General features: G+C 42.0%; 1 protein-coding gene across 1 annotated transcript; it reads left to right on the forward strand.

Annotated features, from left to right (window-relative positions):
• The first annotated feature begins 1,669 nt into the window (after positions 1-1,669).
• Positions 1,670-17,545, forward strand: LOC142768482 (uncharacterized). The gene is made up of 4 exons (XM_075870471.1): positions 1,670-1,741; positions 2,348-2,556; positions 7,108-7,185; positions 17,395-17,545. The coding sequence occupies exons 2-4, from the start codon at positions 2,356-2,358 to the stop codon at positions 17,482-17,484; spliced, it is 369 nt and encodes a 122-aa protein (XP_075726586.1). The 5' UTR covers positions 1,670-1,741; positions 2,348-2,355; the 3' UTR covers positions 17,485-17,545.
• Positions 17,546-18,352: the final 807 nt, after the last annotated feature.

Consider the following 18,352-nt stretch of genomic DNA (forward strand, 5'->3'; position numbering starts at 1 on the left):
GGTGTACATCTTTCTCCGTGGGCGCGAACGCCTTCCATCGTTTTTGAAGATAACTGCCAGATGGCGCTCCTGTCTAACGTGCCTCGATGTGCTCGCTCGCCTTTACTTCACGGATAAAGACTCTCTAACGCAGCGCTTCCAGAATACAATTCACCGATTTTATCACACAGAACATCAAATAAACGTTTTGTGCACTCTTTCCACTCGCAAGACTACCGTCTTTTGATGACATTTGCAGTGAAACATGCAGATACGGTTCCAATTTTTTTCCAGCTTCATCGAATGGCATGGTCTCGTACAGCGCCTAATACTGCTCAATTTTTGAGAAGCAGGAAACACACCTTGGAGCTACCTTCCTTGTCTTTGTACACGTCGGTGAAACATTGGTTATGGCGCTGAGCTGCTGATCCGAAGGTATCAGGTTCGATTCTGGAGGCGGCGGTTGCATTTTGACGGAGGTGAAACGGCGAAGGTATCTGTACTGTCCAATGTCGGCACACCGTAAAAATGCGGAATGATCGGAATTTGCTGAGCCCTACACTAGGCGTCTTCATTACGAAATCGTGGTTTTGTGACGTGAAACCGCAATTGTGATTTTATTTCTTGTTTCGCTTTTATGTTTATTGCGAAACTTTATATGGCTTTCTTATTTTTCCTTCCGTACGGAATACTTTTTTTATATTGTGTAATCACTGTTATGTTTTTAAGTTGTCTAATGGCGCGAAAGCTTCTGTCAAGCCCTGATGGTTTTTTGCTTCCGTCCATTAGCTTTACTGTTGTGACTTTTGAAATGTCCTTTTAATGTTGAAATAAAATTTATATTTAAAATTAAAATTAAATTTGAGTTCTTGGCGTCGCATTCTCGGGGAAATGAAACGTATAAGTGAAATTTGATAACCAAACAAATCGAATAATCAAATGTTCTTGCTTCGGAAATGGGCCTGGGGTAAAATACCAAAGCATGTCGAGACTTCATATACTGCACAATCCAGTCGTTGTGCGTGATCACGATAGTCATGATCCTGATCCTAATCAGCGTCATCATCATTCCATGTAGCGGGTACGGTGCACGTGCTGTGCCGTGATGCCAGAAGTAGAATGTGTGGTTCAGAACGCGCTTATTCTTCATTGTCTTTAGCATCATTGTCATCATTATCGTCGGTGGCGCCTACGGTGCACAATGCCAATGGACAAGCCTTGACCATAAGTAGCTTCGCCCTAATACAGAAATGAACATAGGCAGGGAAGGTAGCATGCAGCCCTGATAGTCGCTAGTTGTAAAGGTAAGTCACTGAATTAAAAAAAAAGCCAAACGCGCAAGGGGAAGGCAGAACGTTAGGTGAGCCAATGAGATAAGTTGGGTCGAAAGTGCTGCCCTCTCGTATTTTTTCACTACTGACTAATGTGCGCAGTGGCCCTAAATACCAGCTGCAACGAAACAGCTTCCATAAATATTTCCACTGTAACTCCATTCCACGCGTATATATAGCTCATTAAAAAAGCAACCAATCTAAGCATACACCCTGTTATAATTAGCAAAAGTAGCAGCCGCGTTGTACCGATCGATCAGTGACAAACAGTGCGTGCGACGCACATGTGCCCAGAAGAATTTGCTTCACAAGTTTTCTCAGAAGTGCGTTATTCTATTTATAGAAGAGAGTGATAGAACTACAACAAAATCTGCGCGTATTACGTTTCATAGCTTTAAACAACCTCAAAGCATTGGAATCAAAGATATACAGTATGTACCGTGCTCTTCTGCGTCAGTGAAACGAACGTAATAGGTTTAATGTAATTATAAAAGTGACCCTAAGTCGAAAACAATTACACAACAATATACTGATAGTTCATTCTTAGTTTATAGGGCTTACAGGTAAAAATCCAATCGGCGCATTCCAGTAATCTAATATTTGCCCTGCAATTCGTGGATTCCGTTTTTCTGTGCATGCTTAGGTTTTATCTGCGAATTTTTTCTAGTACCAAAATATAAAAACAGTAAGTGCGTCAGCCAGCAGATGAGTCTGTAATAGAAAAAAAAATGTCCTTTTTTATCGAGAAGAGCATGCAGCAGCACCAGCTGCAGGATAGACCTAAGTGTACGAGATAATAAATTTTTGTGCATTCTTCTCTTCCTGAGATGTCGCGTTGCATATTGTAAAATTTGCGCATATGTTGCATGACTAAATTTCATGCCTCGATCACAACAGAACCCATATAAATATTTACTGACCGAATACAGCTTTTTTATTGTAATGCATAACGATTGTATTTATACTCAATATTCAATTCTGTACACTGAACGTGTTGCAAGCGAGATGTGTAAAATTGTCAAGTTTGTCAACTACAGGTTTGGAGATGGCTGCATTGGCAACTTTGATGCTGCTTATTGGACTGCTGGTGAGCTTTTGTAGTGAGAGCTTCGAAGCTGGTGGATGGACAGAAGTAGCAAACCCAGACAGTCCAAAGTACCTATCATTAGCACAGTCTGCCTATACACATCAAAAGAATCATAGTGGTCAAGGCTTAACCTTTCTCGTAACGCAAGCCAGGTGGAAGGTATGTATTAGCATGCTGCCTTGACACTTCTTTCATGTAGTGCAATGACATTTGCATTGGCTTATGTTGCATACGTATGTAGAGATACGCTATATTTTTATTTGAGTTAGATATTTCCTGCTAGCCAAGCGAGCCAAACGAAGATGTCTTCAGTAGTCGTAAATTTCGGAAAACAAATTATTGAGTGCCTTGAACTGTTTTGTGTTAGTTGACTTAAGCTGTTGATGAGGCATTGAAAGAAGAAGATTACGGCACGAAGAACTTTATTTAGATATGCGGAGAAGTGCCACTCCTCAGGGCGACACAGCCGGCCACACCCACGTGGAGAAAGTTAGACCTTGCCTAACCACGGCATCTTGGGTGTCGGGACAGCCCATAGTTGATGCCCATAGTCCGAGCTCTTGAGGGTCAAAGTTACTGTCAGCTCTGTGAGGTCTTCTTCCCATGTAACGAAGGGCGCCGTCAAAGCATGTGCTCTAAATCCCACGTTACCCCGCAGCGAGGGTGCTATGAGCTTAAATCACTTGTGAACAGACCATGCATGAAAGCTTCATTCGGACAAGGTTTAGTCTGTAGAATCTTAAACATCATCGCTGGTGGTGTGAGCTTGCTGTGTGGTAGAAGTGTGGTGTAAGTGTTTTGTGAATTTAATAAAGTGGATACACTGTGTTCCCTTTGATAAATTCATTATAAACGTAATAAAGCACAGTGTTCTGTGTAGTAGAAGTGTTTTTAAGTGATGGTTTAATAAAGCAAACGAACTGTCTCAGAACTCTTCAATCTTGCACTGTGACAAGGGTTCTCCGGATGTCAAAGAATTAGTACGCGCGCTTGGGAGTAGGTGATGCCATAGAGTTGGTGAGTGGTTCCTAATATTGGTCAAGGTGTGGGGGGGAAGCAATTTATTAGGTCCATGGTCGTTGTCCTCTTCTTTAGAACATTAGGTGCCTATTTCGCGATGGAGCCTGGGGCAGACGCCCTCATAGCCAGTTTTGAAGCGAAGTCGTTAGTGTCTTCTTGTCATTCGAAAATGTCAAAGCAACAGCAAGCCGCGCCGCTTTATAAAGTTGGTCCTAGTCGCAAGCCGACAAAATCATGTGAAATGAGTTATCTATTGCTACCGCGTCATACTGAAATGAGCGTCAATATTGCGCTTTATCTCAAAGAAGGCCGATTGGGGATCATCCTCAAAAGGATCGCGATCGCTTTTGCTGAACGCCTTCCATCAGTGTGCTCTGGATGCATATTTTGAAGGTGATCCTTCAAAATATGCATCCAGAGCATAATGATGGAAGGATAAGAAGAATATTTTCTCTTTGGCACTCAGTGATTTGATAACTTCTGTCCTCTGCCAACACTATATGAGATAAATCTTTTAGCCAAAGAGCATTGTAGTCGGGCCAGCTGTACTTATTCATGTGCTTCGAAGATTTAGTCCAGTGTATATGCACGCTTTCCTGATAGAGACGTTTTGGGCTAGCGGTCATGAAGATACCATGCACTCTCTTGATGCTTTTTTGAATGAGGCTGCCCAGCTTCTTTTTGTCGAAGTTGTCCTGGAACAAGAGAAGGACCACGAGGGTCAGTGCTGTCCCCGGTGCTATTTTATGTGCTAATGAGCACACTTCCACGCAACCAGGAGATAACATCTTATGTTTATGCAGGTGATATTCCCTTCTTTGCAAAGGTAGACACCATTCAGACCTCATAAGAGTGACGAACTGGCTCATTGACAATCACTTCTAATGAATCCGCCTAAATGTGCCCTTCTTTTTTTTCTCTTGCTATGCCCCATGCACATCTTCTTATGTTATCATTCTGAGGACATACCACAGGTGGAATCGATTGAACACCTTGAGGTAATTTAAAGTACACAACTCAATTGGGTACTGCACATCGAACACATCTGCACGAGACATGGACATGTCACGTAGAATAGGCATGAGAAGACATACACTACTAATGATATATTGAGTGTACTTTCGTCCTATTGTGGAATTTGGTTGCGTGATTTTTTTCTGGCGCACCAACTTAAAAAACCCATCGTCTAATTTTTTTAGAAAGACAATCGTTAGGCTTATGCCTTGGCCTTCCTAGAGCGGTTTCCAACTGCGTCCTATACCCATAACCAAATGCTCTTTCTTATTCGTGCCAGTGTACCTTGACCATTCACACGTTTTTAAGAATTTACTAGTGACTGCTACCGCAGTTGGAGGCAGTATTCGTATTTTCTCCGAAATTATTTTACGGTGTTAGATGGCCACAATTTATTCCCACAAATTATATTTCTACAACGTTTCCTGGATCCACTGAAAGTACATAACTGTGAAATCATACCGACTAGCGATAATTCACAACAATACAAAGTTAATACTCACCACACGTTATATGATTTATTGCAAGAACACGTTGAGAGTGTCAAAACAAAGGTAATTATTGCTACAGGCACGTCACGGTGTGACGAAAAGTGAGGTGTTCGTATATTCATACCGAACGTAGATTGGTCCTATTTCCTTCGCCCACCTGATTTCATACCACTTTTTCTGGCTGAATTTCTGGCAGTGGTACTACCCTCAGGAAAGTTAAACATGGAAACTACATTAGTTGTTGTTATTACAGATTCACTGTCTCCGCGCTGCACTTTCTGTTGTTGCTGAGCTCGACATAGTAAAGCTGTTTCGTGCATTACTACCCCCCCCCCCCCCCCTATAAAAAAAGTTACATTATTTTGGGTGCCGGGCTACAAAGGGCTACTTCTAAACTAAGTGGCCGATCCTTTAGCGAAGTCATCACTGAGTGGGCCAATTTCACTATTCTTTTCCCCATCCGCCAATGTAACGGCTCCGCGATTCCGCAGGCGCATCAATCAAGAAAGCTCTGCAAGTAAGTTTCTCACAAACTCCATAAAATATAAGCGCCTATTAAATCCCTGGCAAATATTATTTTCTAAAACAAGTAAACTGAAAGTCGCAATTACGATGCTGTGCTGTCTAGCGCTCAAACTAAATTTCTACCAACACAGGTATGGTCAGGCTCTTTCTCCAATGTGTTCTTTCTGCGGAGAGCTGAAAACTACCGATCATTTCTTCTTGATCTGTAGGCGATTTAGTGCAGATCATAGGTAGAAGTTAGAAAGTTTTTTACGTGCTACTGGAATGAGTTATTCTAAGCCCGTGATTCTGTCATTTGGAGCATCTATTTCTGAGGATGCTACCGCGAAAGTTTGCGTGGCTGTGCGGATTTAACTGACTCCAACCAAAAGACCAGCAAACTAATTTGTATTATTATCCAGCTGTGTCGACATGTGCATAACTTTTTTCATTCAGGTACTTTTCTAGTTATAAATACTAATAAAACGTTGATAGTTAGTTTAATTTTGTGAGCAACATTTCCTTTTTAATTTGTAGCATTTTCATTTTAAACCTTCCAATACTCTAAAATTGAATAATATTTATAAGACCACTCAGCTATTGGCCAATCCCCTACAGTGGCTATGAGCCACAAGAGAAGGTGAACAAGAACAAGAACTATGCACTGGTATTATGTAGAGAAAAACTTCGAGCAACTGCGCCTAGCACCCACTAGCGAAACTCCTGGGAGGCCGATAGTTTCTCGCGTTGGTGTAAAACTTCCCATAATGCAGCTTCATCATTTGCATTGTTATAACAATAAAGAACACAAACTAACGAGAGGCTGCGCCCAGCTTTCACAGGGCAACCTTTTTAGACTTCACTCTCCTCTCTTTTTCCAGGCGCTGGTCATGATTCCCAGCATGCTCCCGTTTCAGTGTTTCATGACTGGTGTTCAAATTTTTCGTGTGACGCTCCCTACTAGTTTTCTTACTGCCATGGCTAACGCACAGAAGCTGCTAATGACGACGAACGTTTTGTAGTGACTCCGCGCACTGTAACAAAATGTTTCACTTCTGCGCTGTGGAAGGGTCACGAGAGGCGGCGTGGCCATCGCAGTATCTGGGCGAACAAACGTAACAGCAGATCCTCGCAAGAAAGACGAATTTGGTTTGACTGATTAACCGCATGTCTGTGTGGCTGTCATAAGAAACAAAGAAACACTGATGACATTTTGACATCTACAAGAACAAAGATTCCTAATATTGTGTTTTATATTCAGTTATCCTTAAAAAACGGAGCCAAATATTGTAAAATTGATGCGGAGGCAACTGAAAGGCAGACATATGCCGCATGCTTGATTTACCACCATGTTATACTGATTGCGTAACAATGAAGACTATCGATACCTTACCCGCATATCTAGAGCGGCAGCTGTGACCGGTTAACATACTGTGATGCATTCAAGAGACACATGCCTGTGGTCACATTAACGTGTTTTTTCCTGCAAATGTTACTCTTTTTTTTTTTGCAAAAATCTGCCTTCAGGCATATTATTAGTTTGCTGAAAAATACACACGCAAATTTGAGTAACAGGTTTATAGTGCGAGTCCGGAGCCAATAATTGCTCATTGGTGTGTTGCTCAACAATTAAGTAGCTAACAATATCTATGTTTCGTAATGTCTTTTTCTCACTGTACAGATTGTTCCCCAATCAAGATACAGATATAGTGCCGGACCAGTGTACAACATTGGATTCATTGTGTTCCAGAATAATTTGGTAGGTTCTCAGATGCTGCGCGATGCGCGCCTAATAATATTTATTGAATTGTGATCTACTAATTACTGTTTAATGGGTGAGCAGAAATGTGTGAATTTTACATAATAACGCGATATCGTTAAAGAGCTCATTTGGCATGGATTCCGGCGCTGGTGTCGGGGTCGGTGATGGCGTCGTTGAATGTAAGCGAACAATTATCAGCTTGTGAATAAACGAAAAATCTATAATGATGCAAACAAAGTAAATATTGAGATATTCGGGGTTCAAAGGAGGATTGGCATCAGGTCGCTTGCATGGAAATTGGGTATTCTACAACAGAAGCACACGTACGATCGTGTATATATATATATATATATATATATATATATATATGTATATATATATATATATATATATATATATATATAGATATATATTTATGTATGTATGTATATATATATATATATATATATATAGGCAGGCATGGTGGTTGAGTGGCCGTAGCGTTGCATATAGTCTAGTAGATCCTCCGTGAGCAGTCACAACGTGGTTTATTTCGACGTTTCGGCCTAGAGTCTGGCCTTCATCAGGAATAAAGATACAGTTTGTCGGTGCTCAGCTTTATACAATCTCAAATCAGAGGGCAAGGTAAGAGGGAAAAAAAGGAAAGAAAAAAAAAGAAAAGAAAAGGAAAGAAAAAAAAAGAAAAAAGAGAAAAATAATATACGGTGGACGCCCCTCGGGTGCCCCCCTCTCCCCTTTTCCCTCCACTCCCCCCATCTCTCTCCCCCTCTCCCCTTCACCTTTCTGATGTCAGCGGTCTGTGTATGTTTCCATTCACTAGCGCATTCCTCCCGATCAGACGGCCCCTCCTGGCACTGGCGGTTCGGTGTGGGGCAAAAAAGAGCTTTTCAGGAAGTCCTAAGCCTTTAACTACTCGGGGTCCCGTAAACAATTCGTCGTAGAAGGACGGGGGCCGCGTATTGTGGCAGAGGCTGGTCAGCGGGCATTTTAGGAAGTTCTAAGCCTTTAACTACTCCGCGCCCTGTCAACATTTCGTCGTAAAAATAGGGGTGCCCCGTATTGCGGTAGGCTGTGCAAGCGCGTGCAATGCGAATTCCTGGCCCGCTTCTAAATTACGCGTGTCGTGGGGGCCCCCGGCTGTGCACATGGTTGCTGTTGGGCATGTCGTGCATGGCACAATTGATTGGGTAGTAAAATAAAACAGAAAAACAGACGACAGCTGCACTTAGGAAGAGTAGTTACACTTGGAATTGTTTTAGGTTGTCCAGTGCCCTTCGCAGCTGCAGTGCCGTGAACTCAGTTACTATTTTCATTGTTGCCGTTATTGTTTTCTAATGCTTTAATTGCTGCAAGTGTACCAGGATTCTCATTTATTCCTCTATCGAGGGTGTTAAATCGGTGGATAAGGTATGACTCTCGTTGTTCACGTTCTCGATTTGATTTAAATCCTGTCTCTAAGAGCGTTACTGATAGTTTGTCGAATGCATGGTCGGGAAAATTGAGATGTTTTGATAGAGGTAGACTTGGGGCTGATTTCGCATGGGCTCTGTGATTATTGAAGCGAATCCTAAATGGTGTTTCTGTTTGTCCGATGTACTGCATACCACACACGTTGCATTCGAGTAGGTACACCACATTAGAAGAATCGCATGTTAGGTTTCCTCGTATGTTAATCGAAAAGTTGGATTGCGTGCTGGTTGCTTTGTCTGTTTCTCGCATCGCCTTACATACAAGACATCGTGGCTTTAAGCAAGGGCGGCATGAATTATTGGGGGGTGATGTGTTAATTTGGGAGTGGACAAGGGTGTCTTTGAGGTTACGTGGTCGTCGGTAAACGACGCCTGGAGCGGATGGGAATGCGCGTTTCAGACGTTCACTTTGTTCCAGAATATTGTAATGTCGTTTAAGGATTTTGTTTACATTGGGGAAGTTTGTGCTGTAAGTCAAGCAGAGGTTTGTTCGTTGCGGGTCTTCTCGTGGTGGTCGCTTCATAAGTAAGTCTTCACGCTTTAGTTTTCTCGCTTTTTGAACAGCGTCATTAATTACATGTGGGGGGTATTTTTGTTGCTCGAGCATAAGTTTTAGCCTCTGTGAGCTCGTGTCAAAGTCAGCGTCTCTAGAGCAGATTCGCTTAAACCGGTGAGCCTGGCTGTATGGAATACTGTTTTTACAGTGGCGTGGGTGATCGCTTTGGTAATGAAGGTATTGTTGTCGATCCATTGGTTTGCGATATAGGGTTGTAGAGAGCTTCTCTTCTTCTATCGTTATGGTAACATCAAGAAAATTTACGGTAACTTGCGAGTATGTGTGTGTGAAGTGTATGTTCGGATGTACAGCATTGTAAGTGTCTATAAAGCTGAGAAGTTCGTCCTCGCTGTGGGTCCAAATAAGAAAGATGTCGTCTATGTATCTTCTGTATAACATTGGTTTCAAGGAACTTTGTGCAAGAAATTCAGACTCTAGCTTTCCCATAAATATGTTGGCACAATTAGGTGCCATTTTGGTGCCCATAGCAGTCCCGCTGATTTGTCGAAAATACTCTTGGTTAAACTCGAATGAATTTAATTCGAGGACCATCCTCGTCAATGTTGCAATGGCAGAGAAATCTGGGGTGTTAGATTGTCTATGGTTTGTGTACATGTTTTGTAATGCAGCTATGCCGTCATCGTGAGGAATATTTGTATATAATGAAGAGACATCAAGAGTAACCAAGTACGAGTTTTTCGGCACACAGATACCCGCAATATCTCGAAGAAAATGTGTGGTGTCTTTTATGTACGACGCGAGGGTGCATGGAATGTGGCTTATACAGAAGATACATAGACGACATCTTTCTTATTTGGACCCACAGCGAGGACGAACTTCTCAGCTTTATAGACACTTACAATGCTGTACATCCGAACATACACTTCACACACACATACTCGCAAGTTACCGTAAATTTTCTTGATGTTACCATAACGATAGAAGAAGAGAAGCTCTCTACAACCCTATATCGCAAACCAACGGATCGACAACAATACCTTCATTACCAAAGCGATCACCCACGCCACTGTAAAAACAGTATTCCATACAGCCAGGCTCACCGGTTTAAGCGAATCTGCTCTAGAGACGCTGACTTTGACACGAGCTCACAGAGGCTAAAACTTATGCTCGAGCAACAAAAATACCCCCCACATGTAAATAATGACGCTGTTCAAAAAGCGAGAAAACTAAAGCGTGAAGACTTACTTATGAAGCGACCACCACGAGAAGACCCGCAACGAACAAACCTCTGCTTGACTTACAGCACAAACTTCCCCAATGTAAACAAAATCCTTAAACGACATTACAACATTCTGGAACAAAGTGAACGTCTGAAACGCGCATTCCCATCCGCTCCAGGCGTCGTTTACCGACGACCACGTAACCTCAAAGACACCCTTGTCCACTCCCAAATTAACACATCACCCCCCAATAATTCATGCCGCCCTTGCTTAAAGCCACGATGTCTTGTATGTAAGGCGATGCGAGAAACAGACAAAGCAACCAGCACGCAATCCAACTTTTCGATTAACATACGAGGAAACCTAACATGCGATTCTTCTAATGTGGTGTACATACTCGAATGCAACGTGTGTGGTATGCAGTACATCGGACAAACAGAAACACCATTTAGGATTCGCTTCAATAATCACAGAGCCCATGCGAAATCAGCCCCAAGTCTACCTCTATCAAAACATCTCAATCTTCCCGACCATGCATTCGACAAACTATCAGTAACGCTCTTAGAGACGGGATTTAAATCAAATCGAGAACGTGAACAACGAGAGTCATACCTTATCCACCGATTTAACACCCTCGATAGAGGAATAAATGAGAATCCTGGTACACTTGCAGCAATTAAAGCATTAGAAAACAATAACGGCAACAATGAAAATAGTAACTGAGTTCACGGCACTGCAGCTGCGAAGGGCACTGGACAACCTAAAACAATTCCAAGTGTAACTACTCTTCCTAAGTGCAGCTGTCGTCTGTTTTTCTGTTTTATTTTACTACCCAATCAATTGTGCCATGCACGACATGCCCAACAGCAACCATGTGCACAGCCGGGAGGCCCCCACGACACGCGTAATTTAGAAGCGGGCCAGGAATTCGCATTGCACGCGCTTGCACAGCCTACCGCAATACGGGGCACCCCTATTTTTACGACGAAATGTTGACAGGGCGCAGAGTAGTTAAAGGCTTAGAACTTCCTAAAATGCCCGCTGACCAGCCTCTGCCACAATACGCGGCCCCCGTCCTTCTACGACGAATTGTTTACGGGACCCCGAGTAGTTAAAGGCTTAGGACTTCCTGAAAAGCTCTTTTTTGCCCCACACCGAACCGCCAGTGCCAGGAGGGGCCGTCTGATCGGGAGGAATGCGCTAGTGAACGGAAACATACACAGACCGCTGACATCAGAAAGGTGAAGGGGAGAGGGGGAGAGAGATGGGGGGGAGTGGAGGGAAAAGGGGAGAGGGGGGCACCCGAGGGGCGTCCACCGTATATTATTTTTCTTTTTTTTCTTTCCTTTTCTTTTCTTTTTTTTCTTTCCTTTTTTTCCCTCTTACCTTGCCCTCTGATTTGAGATTGTATAAAGCTGAGCACCGACAAACTGTATCTTTATTCCTGATGAAGGCCAGACTCTAGGCCGAAACGTCGAAATAAACCACGTTGTGACCGCTCACGGAGGATCTACTAGACTATACATATATATATATATATATATATATATATATATATATATATATATATATATATATATATATATATATATATATATATATATATATATATATATATATATATATATATATATATATATATATATATATATATATATATATATATAACTACCTATGGTTTGAAATGCAGTGAAAGCAGCTTTCATGCTTTGCAAACACACATGTCCTGCATACAGGCTTCGCAGTACAGCATGAAATATTACAGTAATGATGCGTGGTGAAAGCGTATACATTGACATGGGGTGCCAAAAAGTGTGATTTTCGCAATGGCTTCATAATTTAAAGCTTGTTGCTCACAACAAAAAGCACACTCCTTACCCCACACGTTACGTTAAGGCCACGTAGTGGGTACATAGCGATTTAAGAACTATGCACTAATTGTTTGAAGTACGCACTAGCGACAGGGTATTGAGTACAACTCCTAATGGCGAAGCTTAAGGATCTTCCACTTTTTTTCATCCCGATAGCAATCACATGAACACTCTCCACTGCTCTTTGCCGTCAACGTCACTGTCATTGCCATCGTCATGCCTCATATATGTAATGACGCCCGTTTTTTTTCAACCTGAACACGTGAGCATGAACCGCCGGCTCTGCTGGCACCTGTTCTGGGCTTCCTCGTACCCTGTTCTAGGCGCACCCTAGCAGAAGAAAGCTGTACAGGACTGCATCACAGTCGTGCACTTATTCTTGTTGTATGCTGCTGTGCTTTGTTAAACGACGCTTATCGACTCGACGGTCGGCACTCACGCGTTCGCATTAAAAAATAATTGGCAGATTACACAGACAGTGGGGATCGATAATATGCGAAGCAGGAATGAGAAATATTGATATGTCACTTTGAAATCAACACAGCGTATACGAGGTGAAAATAAATGCTGCCGTACATGACTTCTATACCATAATTATCATGTTTGGATGTGTCGTTTACCTTCCTCATCTATTCACGTCACGTGATACCAAATTTAATATATGTGGAGCTAGCCATACGGCCGCCAGCACGCTATGGGCGTGGTATATTGTCATTTTTAAAATGACACGCGTGTCAGGATTATCATGTTTGTACCAGTCATATATATCGTCATCCATTGACGTCACGTAACAACAAAGTTGGTATATGTGGAACAAGCAAAACAACCGCGAGCGCATCATGAAGGGCCCAAAACATTCCAAAGTAGCGTTGACGCGCGCACGCTAGACAAAGCGACGCTACGTTAGCAAAACGCGAGCAATCTATAGTATGACAACAGGCGCTACCAGCTTCCGTCGGTGCGGCCCGACGACAACTGGCGCGAAATGCGACATGCTTCATTTTGCGCCGATTCCATAGAGTAAGAATATTTTATGCCGATGCGTTACCCAGACAACACTGCGTCTCCCTTTTTTCGTGACAGAGGGACGCCGGACGTGCTGAAACGCGAATGAGTCAAAGCAACGCAGCGCGGCGCGCGCCTGCGTGTATATGGCAGGACCGGTGCCCGGCATGGCAACTACGGCGTGACGCGACAAAATGAACGCCAGCGAGCAAGAAAACCACGTCATGTCGAAATGTATTGGCGCCTTGACTGTGGCATGTTGTCATGTTCTCACATGACACGTATCTCATGATTATTATGTTTGCACCGGTCACATAGATTCGTCATCCATTCGCGTCACGTAATACCAAATTTGGCATATGTGAGGCTAGCGAAACGGCCACGAGTGCATCATGAGTGTGGAATGTAGTCATGCTGTTACATGACACGCATGTCGTGATTGTTATGTTTGATTGTGTCATTTACCTATGTCGTCCGTTCGCGTCATGTAATACCGAGTTTGGTACACATGAAGCTAGCGAAACAGCCTCGAGCGCATCATGAGCGTAGCATGTAGTCATGTTTTTACATGAATAGCGGCTCCTGTTTATCATGTTTGCACCAGTATCATACCTTCGTCATGCATTCACGTCTCGTAATACCAGATTTGGTATAAGTGAAGCTAGCAAAACGGCCGCCAGCGCATAATGAGCGAGGCATGTAGTCATGTTGTTACATGACACGCATCTCATGATTATCATGTTTCTACCACTCACACAACTTCGTCATCCAATCACGTACTGTAATACCAAGTTTGGCACATGTGACGCCTGCGAAACGGCCGGGAGGGCATCATGAGCGTGGCATGTAGTCATGTTGTTACTTGACACGCATGTCATGATTTTCATGTTAGGGTCTGTCGCTTGTGTTTGCCATGCAATCATGTCATATATTACCAGTTTTGCAACATACCATGTGAACAAAACCACCGCAAGAGCTGCAGGACCATGAAATGTATATCATGACATTCATCACATACATATCATGATTCTCATGTTATGACTAGTCAGATATGCTCCTCAAACAGTCATGTTATGTTATACCAAGTTCGGTATCAATACCCTTATCGAAACGACCAAGAGAGCTAAAAGACGTAGGCGGCCAGATAGATAGATAGATAGATAGATAGATAGATAGATAGATAGATAGATAGATAGATAGATAGATAGATAGATAGATAGATAGATAGATACGCTCAAAGTCGCCGAAGTTTGCTAAGAAGTGCTTCGCACTTAAAAAAGAAATGGGTGGCTGCCCATGTATATATATGATATAAAAGGCATAAGAAATATAAAAGATAAATACTTTCCCACGCATAGAGTCGAACGGGTGACCCATCACTCTGCAGAAGGCGGTGATAAGCTGATAACCACTCGGCTACAGCAGGGCACTTGCTCCACCATCCTAACGACGAGTTATTTACATGTATCATTTACCACTGGCGAGATACGCCAATCTCTTGGGAATATCAGCTTTTTCCTTTCCTTGCCAGCGAACCAATGAAATGGCGCGAGGTGCATGCTTGGCGCCCCACTCGTTGCGATGCGTTGGCTCGTCAACCTCCACTTTGCTCTAGGACGTGTAGACATCCGTGCCAATGCTCATTCTTATATTGTGATGAGCGCGGTTTGTACATCACCGGAAACGTTACGTTTAGGTTACAGAGAACACAAAGGTCACATCACTCGCTACAGAGGCCCCCTTTGCGAAATACAAATACAAATACACATGCACATACTGTACAAATAGTGAAGTAACAAGTGTCACTCTTGTTGGTTAGCACTCATACTGTGTATATGTGTGCGTATGGTTCGTGCTTTCATTGAGCAGACTGTTAAGAGTTGAGCTGTGAACTTTGTAAGCGCTCGTCCTGTGTGTGCTCTTTTCTTGCATATTTTGTGCTTGAGCAGAATGCTCCAAGTTTATCTCTATACTCGCCCTTCTTGGCAAGACGTCCCAATTCATTGCTATCGCATTCGTGGCCTGGCCCTTGCCATGAAGCTTTCACTTTTGTTGAAGCTTGGCCAAGTGCAGAACATGCTCACTGCTGGAGCTACAATTGTGCACAATGATGAATTTCTCACAGCATTGTCGATGGCCCTGGATTCTGAGAAAATTGCTCTCTCAGCGTAAGCAGTAAAAAACTGCCTTTCCCATACACGCTTAAATCACTATTGACAACAACGCAGAAACCACGGAGAACAAATATTTGAGATTGACAATCTGAAGCGAATTCACACGTTCCTGTCAAATAGATAGCCTCTATACAGCAAGTACTTTCGAACATGGCTTTTTTAGGTAAATACTGCAATAAGCACCCCCCGACGCAAACCTTCCCCCCAACAAGATATGTGTTTGTCTATATAAATATTAGAGCATTGCTGTGGACTCTCCATCCCAACCACAACAAGTATAGTCTCAAGATGGTATAGAGGCGGGAAGCGCACGTCACATTTCACAAATATACCACAAGGGATTCACATTCCTTTTCGATTCTGGCAAATAAAATTCCAATTTTACAGTAGCGCAGCAATATATCAAGATAGAAATTTTTATTTTTGCGTTAACACGACAAACTGATTGTGGCTGCACGCGCATACAGTGAGCCATTTTCTTTGCGCACGTTGAAAGCTCTACAAGCGAATAATCTGCTTTTTTATCAAACGCACACTAATATTTTCAAGTAGTACCTAATTTTCCCCAAACAATCGCCTCCTGAAATTTACTGCGTGAGAATAACGTTTCTTTAAAATTCGTAGTGTACTGTTTGATGACTTAGTGATTTGCTTAGACCAGTGTATTTTCATGTCAAGTTTTCTTCTTTGATTTCTGTTTATTGTCATTTTTATACGCGCTTCAATTAGGGAGCGTTACTACATTAATTGCAAAAGCTGTATACACACAGGACGAACTTAAAGGAGAGTTATTTTTGTTCACTTTTTCTACAACTCTTTGTTATTTCTTCTGTACTTGATTATTAGAGTAATTATTTTGGTAGTTAGCGTTAAGGTTGCTTTGTTTCTGTTTGATTGGTTTATCCTATAGTATGCGTTGCTCTCTCATGAGGTGTAATATGTTGTTATCTGGACAATTTGCACAGTTTTAATAATTCTTTCTAGCTGTCTCTCTCTCTCTCTCTTTATATATATATATATATATATATATATGAATTGACGTGGGTGGTGGTTCATACAAGTAACCTGTCATTTTCACATCCAATGTGGCCTTAGGAAATTTAGCAAACGCTAGCAACTATGCATGTACTTCTTCGAAAGTATTGTTTTTAGTTTGTGCTTCTCTGTCTATCTGCCCTCGTTATACGTCATTTATCATTGATCATTGGTCGATTATTGGGCTGTAAGTGTCAAGGAGACTATCACACTTACAAACTTGCGAAATCCATCACTATTATAGTCATGTGTCGTTTTGCGTGAAGCTATCATTACTTACCAGTGTTGTTGATATTACACTGTTGGTTGTTGAAGCAAACTAATTTAGAATAAACATTGGTAAAATACTGACTAAGGATGACTGGCGAAAGACGAGGTACCTAGTAATCACTAGCACAGTGAAAAAGGTTTTATAGTTGCAGAATGTTTTGTACAGAATAATCATTACACAGAAAATAAACTTAAAGTAAGTAATTTCTCATAAAGATACGCACTAAATATATTGCTGTCCGCTTAACAGGAGGCCAACTTCTAGAGGCTTGTCTACTGTGCAATATCAGACAACGTTGAAGAGCACCAGATGATTAGAATTTCAGGAGCCTTGCACTACGGCACGCCTTTTCGCATGTAAAAACCCTAACACCTTACTGTTACGATTGAATTTCGTGATGATTAAAATCAAACATTCTTCGAGGCCCGCTAGGGTGTCTTAATATCACAGACATCATCGGGCCTGTTGACTTTTTTCAGCACCAAAGTAGAGCGTTGCGCATATAGGCATAGCATGTTCGACTTGCCCAAATGCAAATCATTTTCGAGCGCAATGCGTGTCCTTTACAAGGTTTTCAGCGTTGTCGAACCATATCATAATTTCTTGTTCTCAAAGCTTCACCACCTCTTTTGTTGTTGTTTCAGCTTATTGAAAAATGTATTGCGACAATTGTCGTTCGCCCACGTGCAAGACTTCAAAGAAGAGGATTTGTCACAAAGTTTTGGTGCAGATGATGCTTTTTGAAGAAGCGTTGCGGCAAAGTGTAAAAATAAAATGTACTTGTCGGCAAGGAAACATGTTCGAGAGCAAGCTCTAAATATTCAATTGAATATGACAGCATCAATACATAAAGGTCGGCATTTCTGGATAAACAGAGTCAATAAACAGAGTGTCTATGGTTCTCATAATTGAGCGACTCTTGTGTAAGGAGTTCTAGTGAGTCATTTTGAACAAATTTGCTTCAGAACAATAAGTCGACGAGATGTCACATATCGAAACAGATTGTGACAGGGAAAAAAGAGAGCCGCCCGTTCTAGCACGAAAATTCCTAGTTTCTGAAAACCTTTCCTTTCCGAAATGTCAGTACGGGATTTTTAAGCTTCGTGTTACGAGAGCTGGTTGCATTCTTTCGCTTTCCTAATCCTGCCGCCACCTTGAATGTTTTCGGAGAACTCGTTATCAAGAAACGAATAGTATTGGAACACCATTTTCAAACAGGATGTGGATCTATTTATAATCATAAAGTTGCGTATAGAAATATGTGGGTCCTAGCCAAATTCATTATTTTATTTTGCAATGAAGGCAAGGCGCTCATCCCCATCCTCATTATATTGCTTTAGCAGTACATGATTCCAAGCAGTATTTAGAGATTCGTTTACAAGTAGCATACAGCTTGTATGATTGCGTTCGAGGTAGTATACTGATGATAACACAATGTGGCTCCCAGCTCTATCCATACGCTATTTTTCGAAGCTGTATGTTATAGCTTGCGTTATTATCTATACAGCAGTAGATTGCTTCAATCACACCACGTATCATTTTTTTTCAAGAGTAACATCATGCTGATTCCCATTAATATTGTTACTATATAGGGCAATAAAT

The sequence above is a fragment of the Rhipicephalus microplus genome, chromosome 8, assembly GCF_043290135.1.
Source record: "Rhipicephalus microplus isolate Deutch F79 chromosome 8, USDA_Rmic, whole genome shotgun sequence".
Taxonomy (NCBI): domain Eukaryota; kingdom Metazoa; phylum Arthropoda; class Arachnida; order Ixodida; family Ixodidae; genus Rhipicephalus; species Rhipicephalus microplus.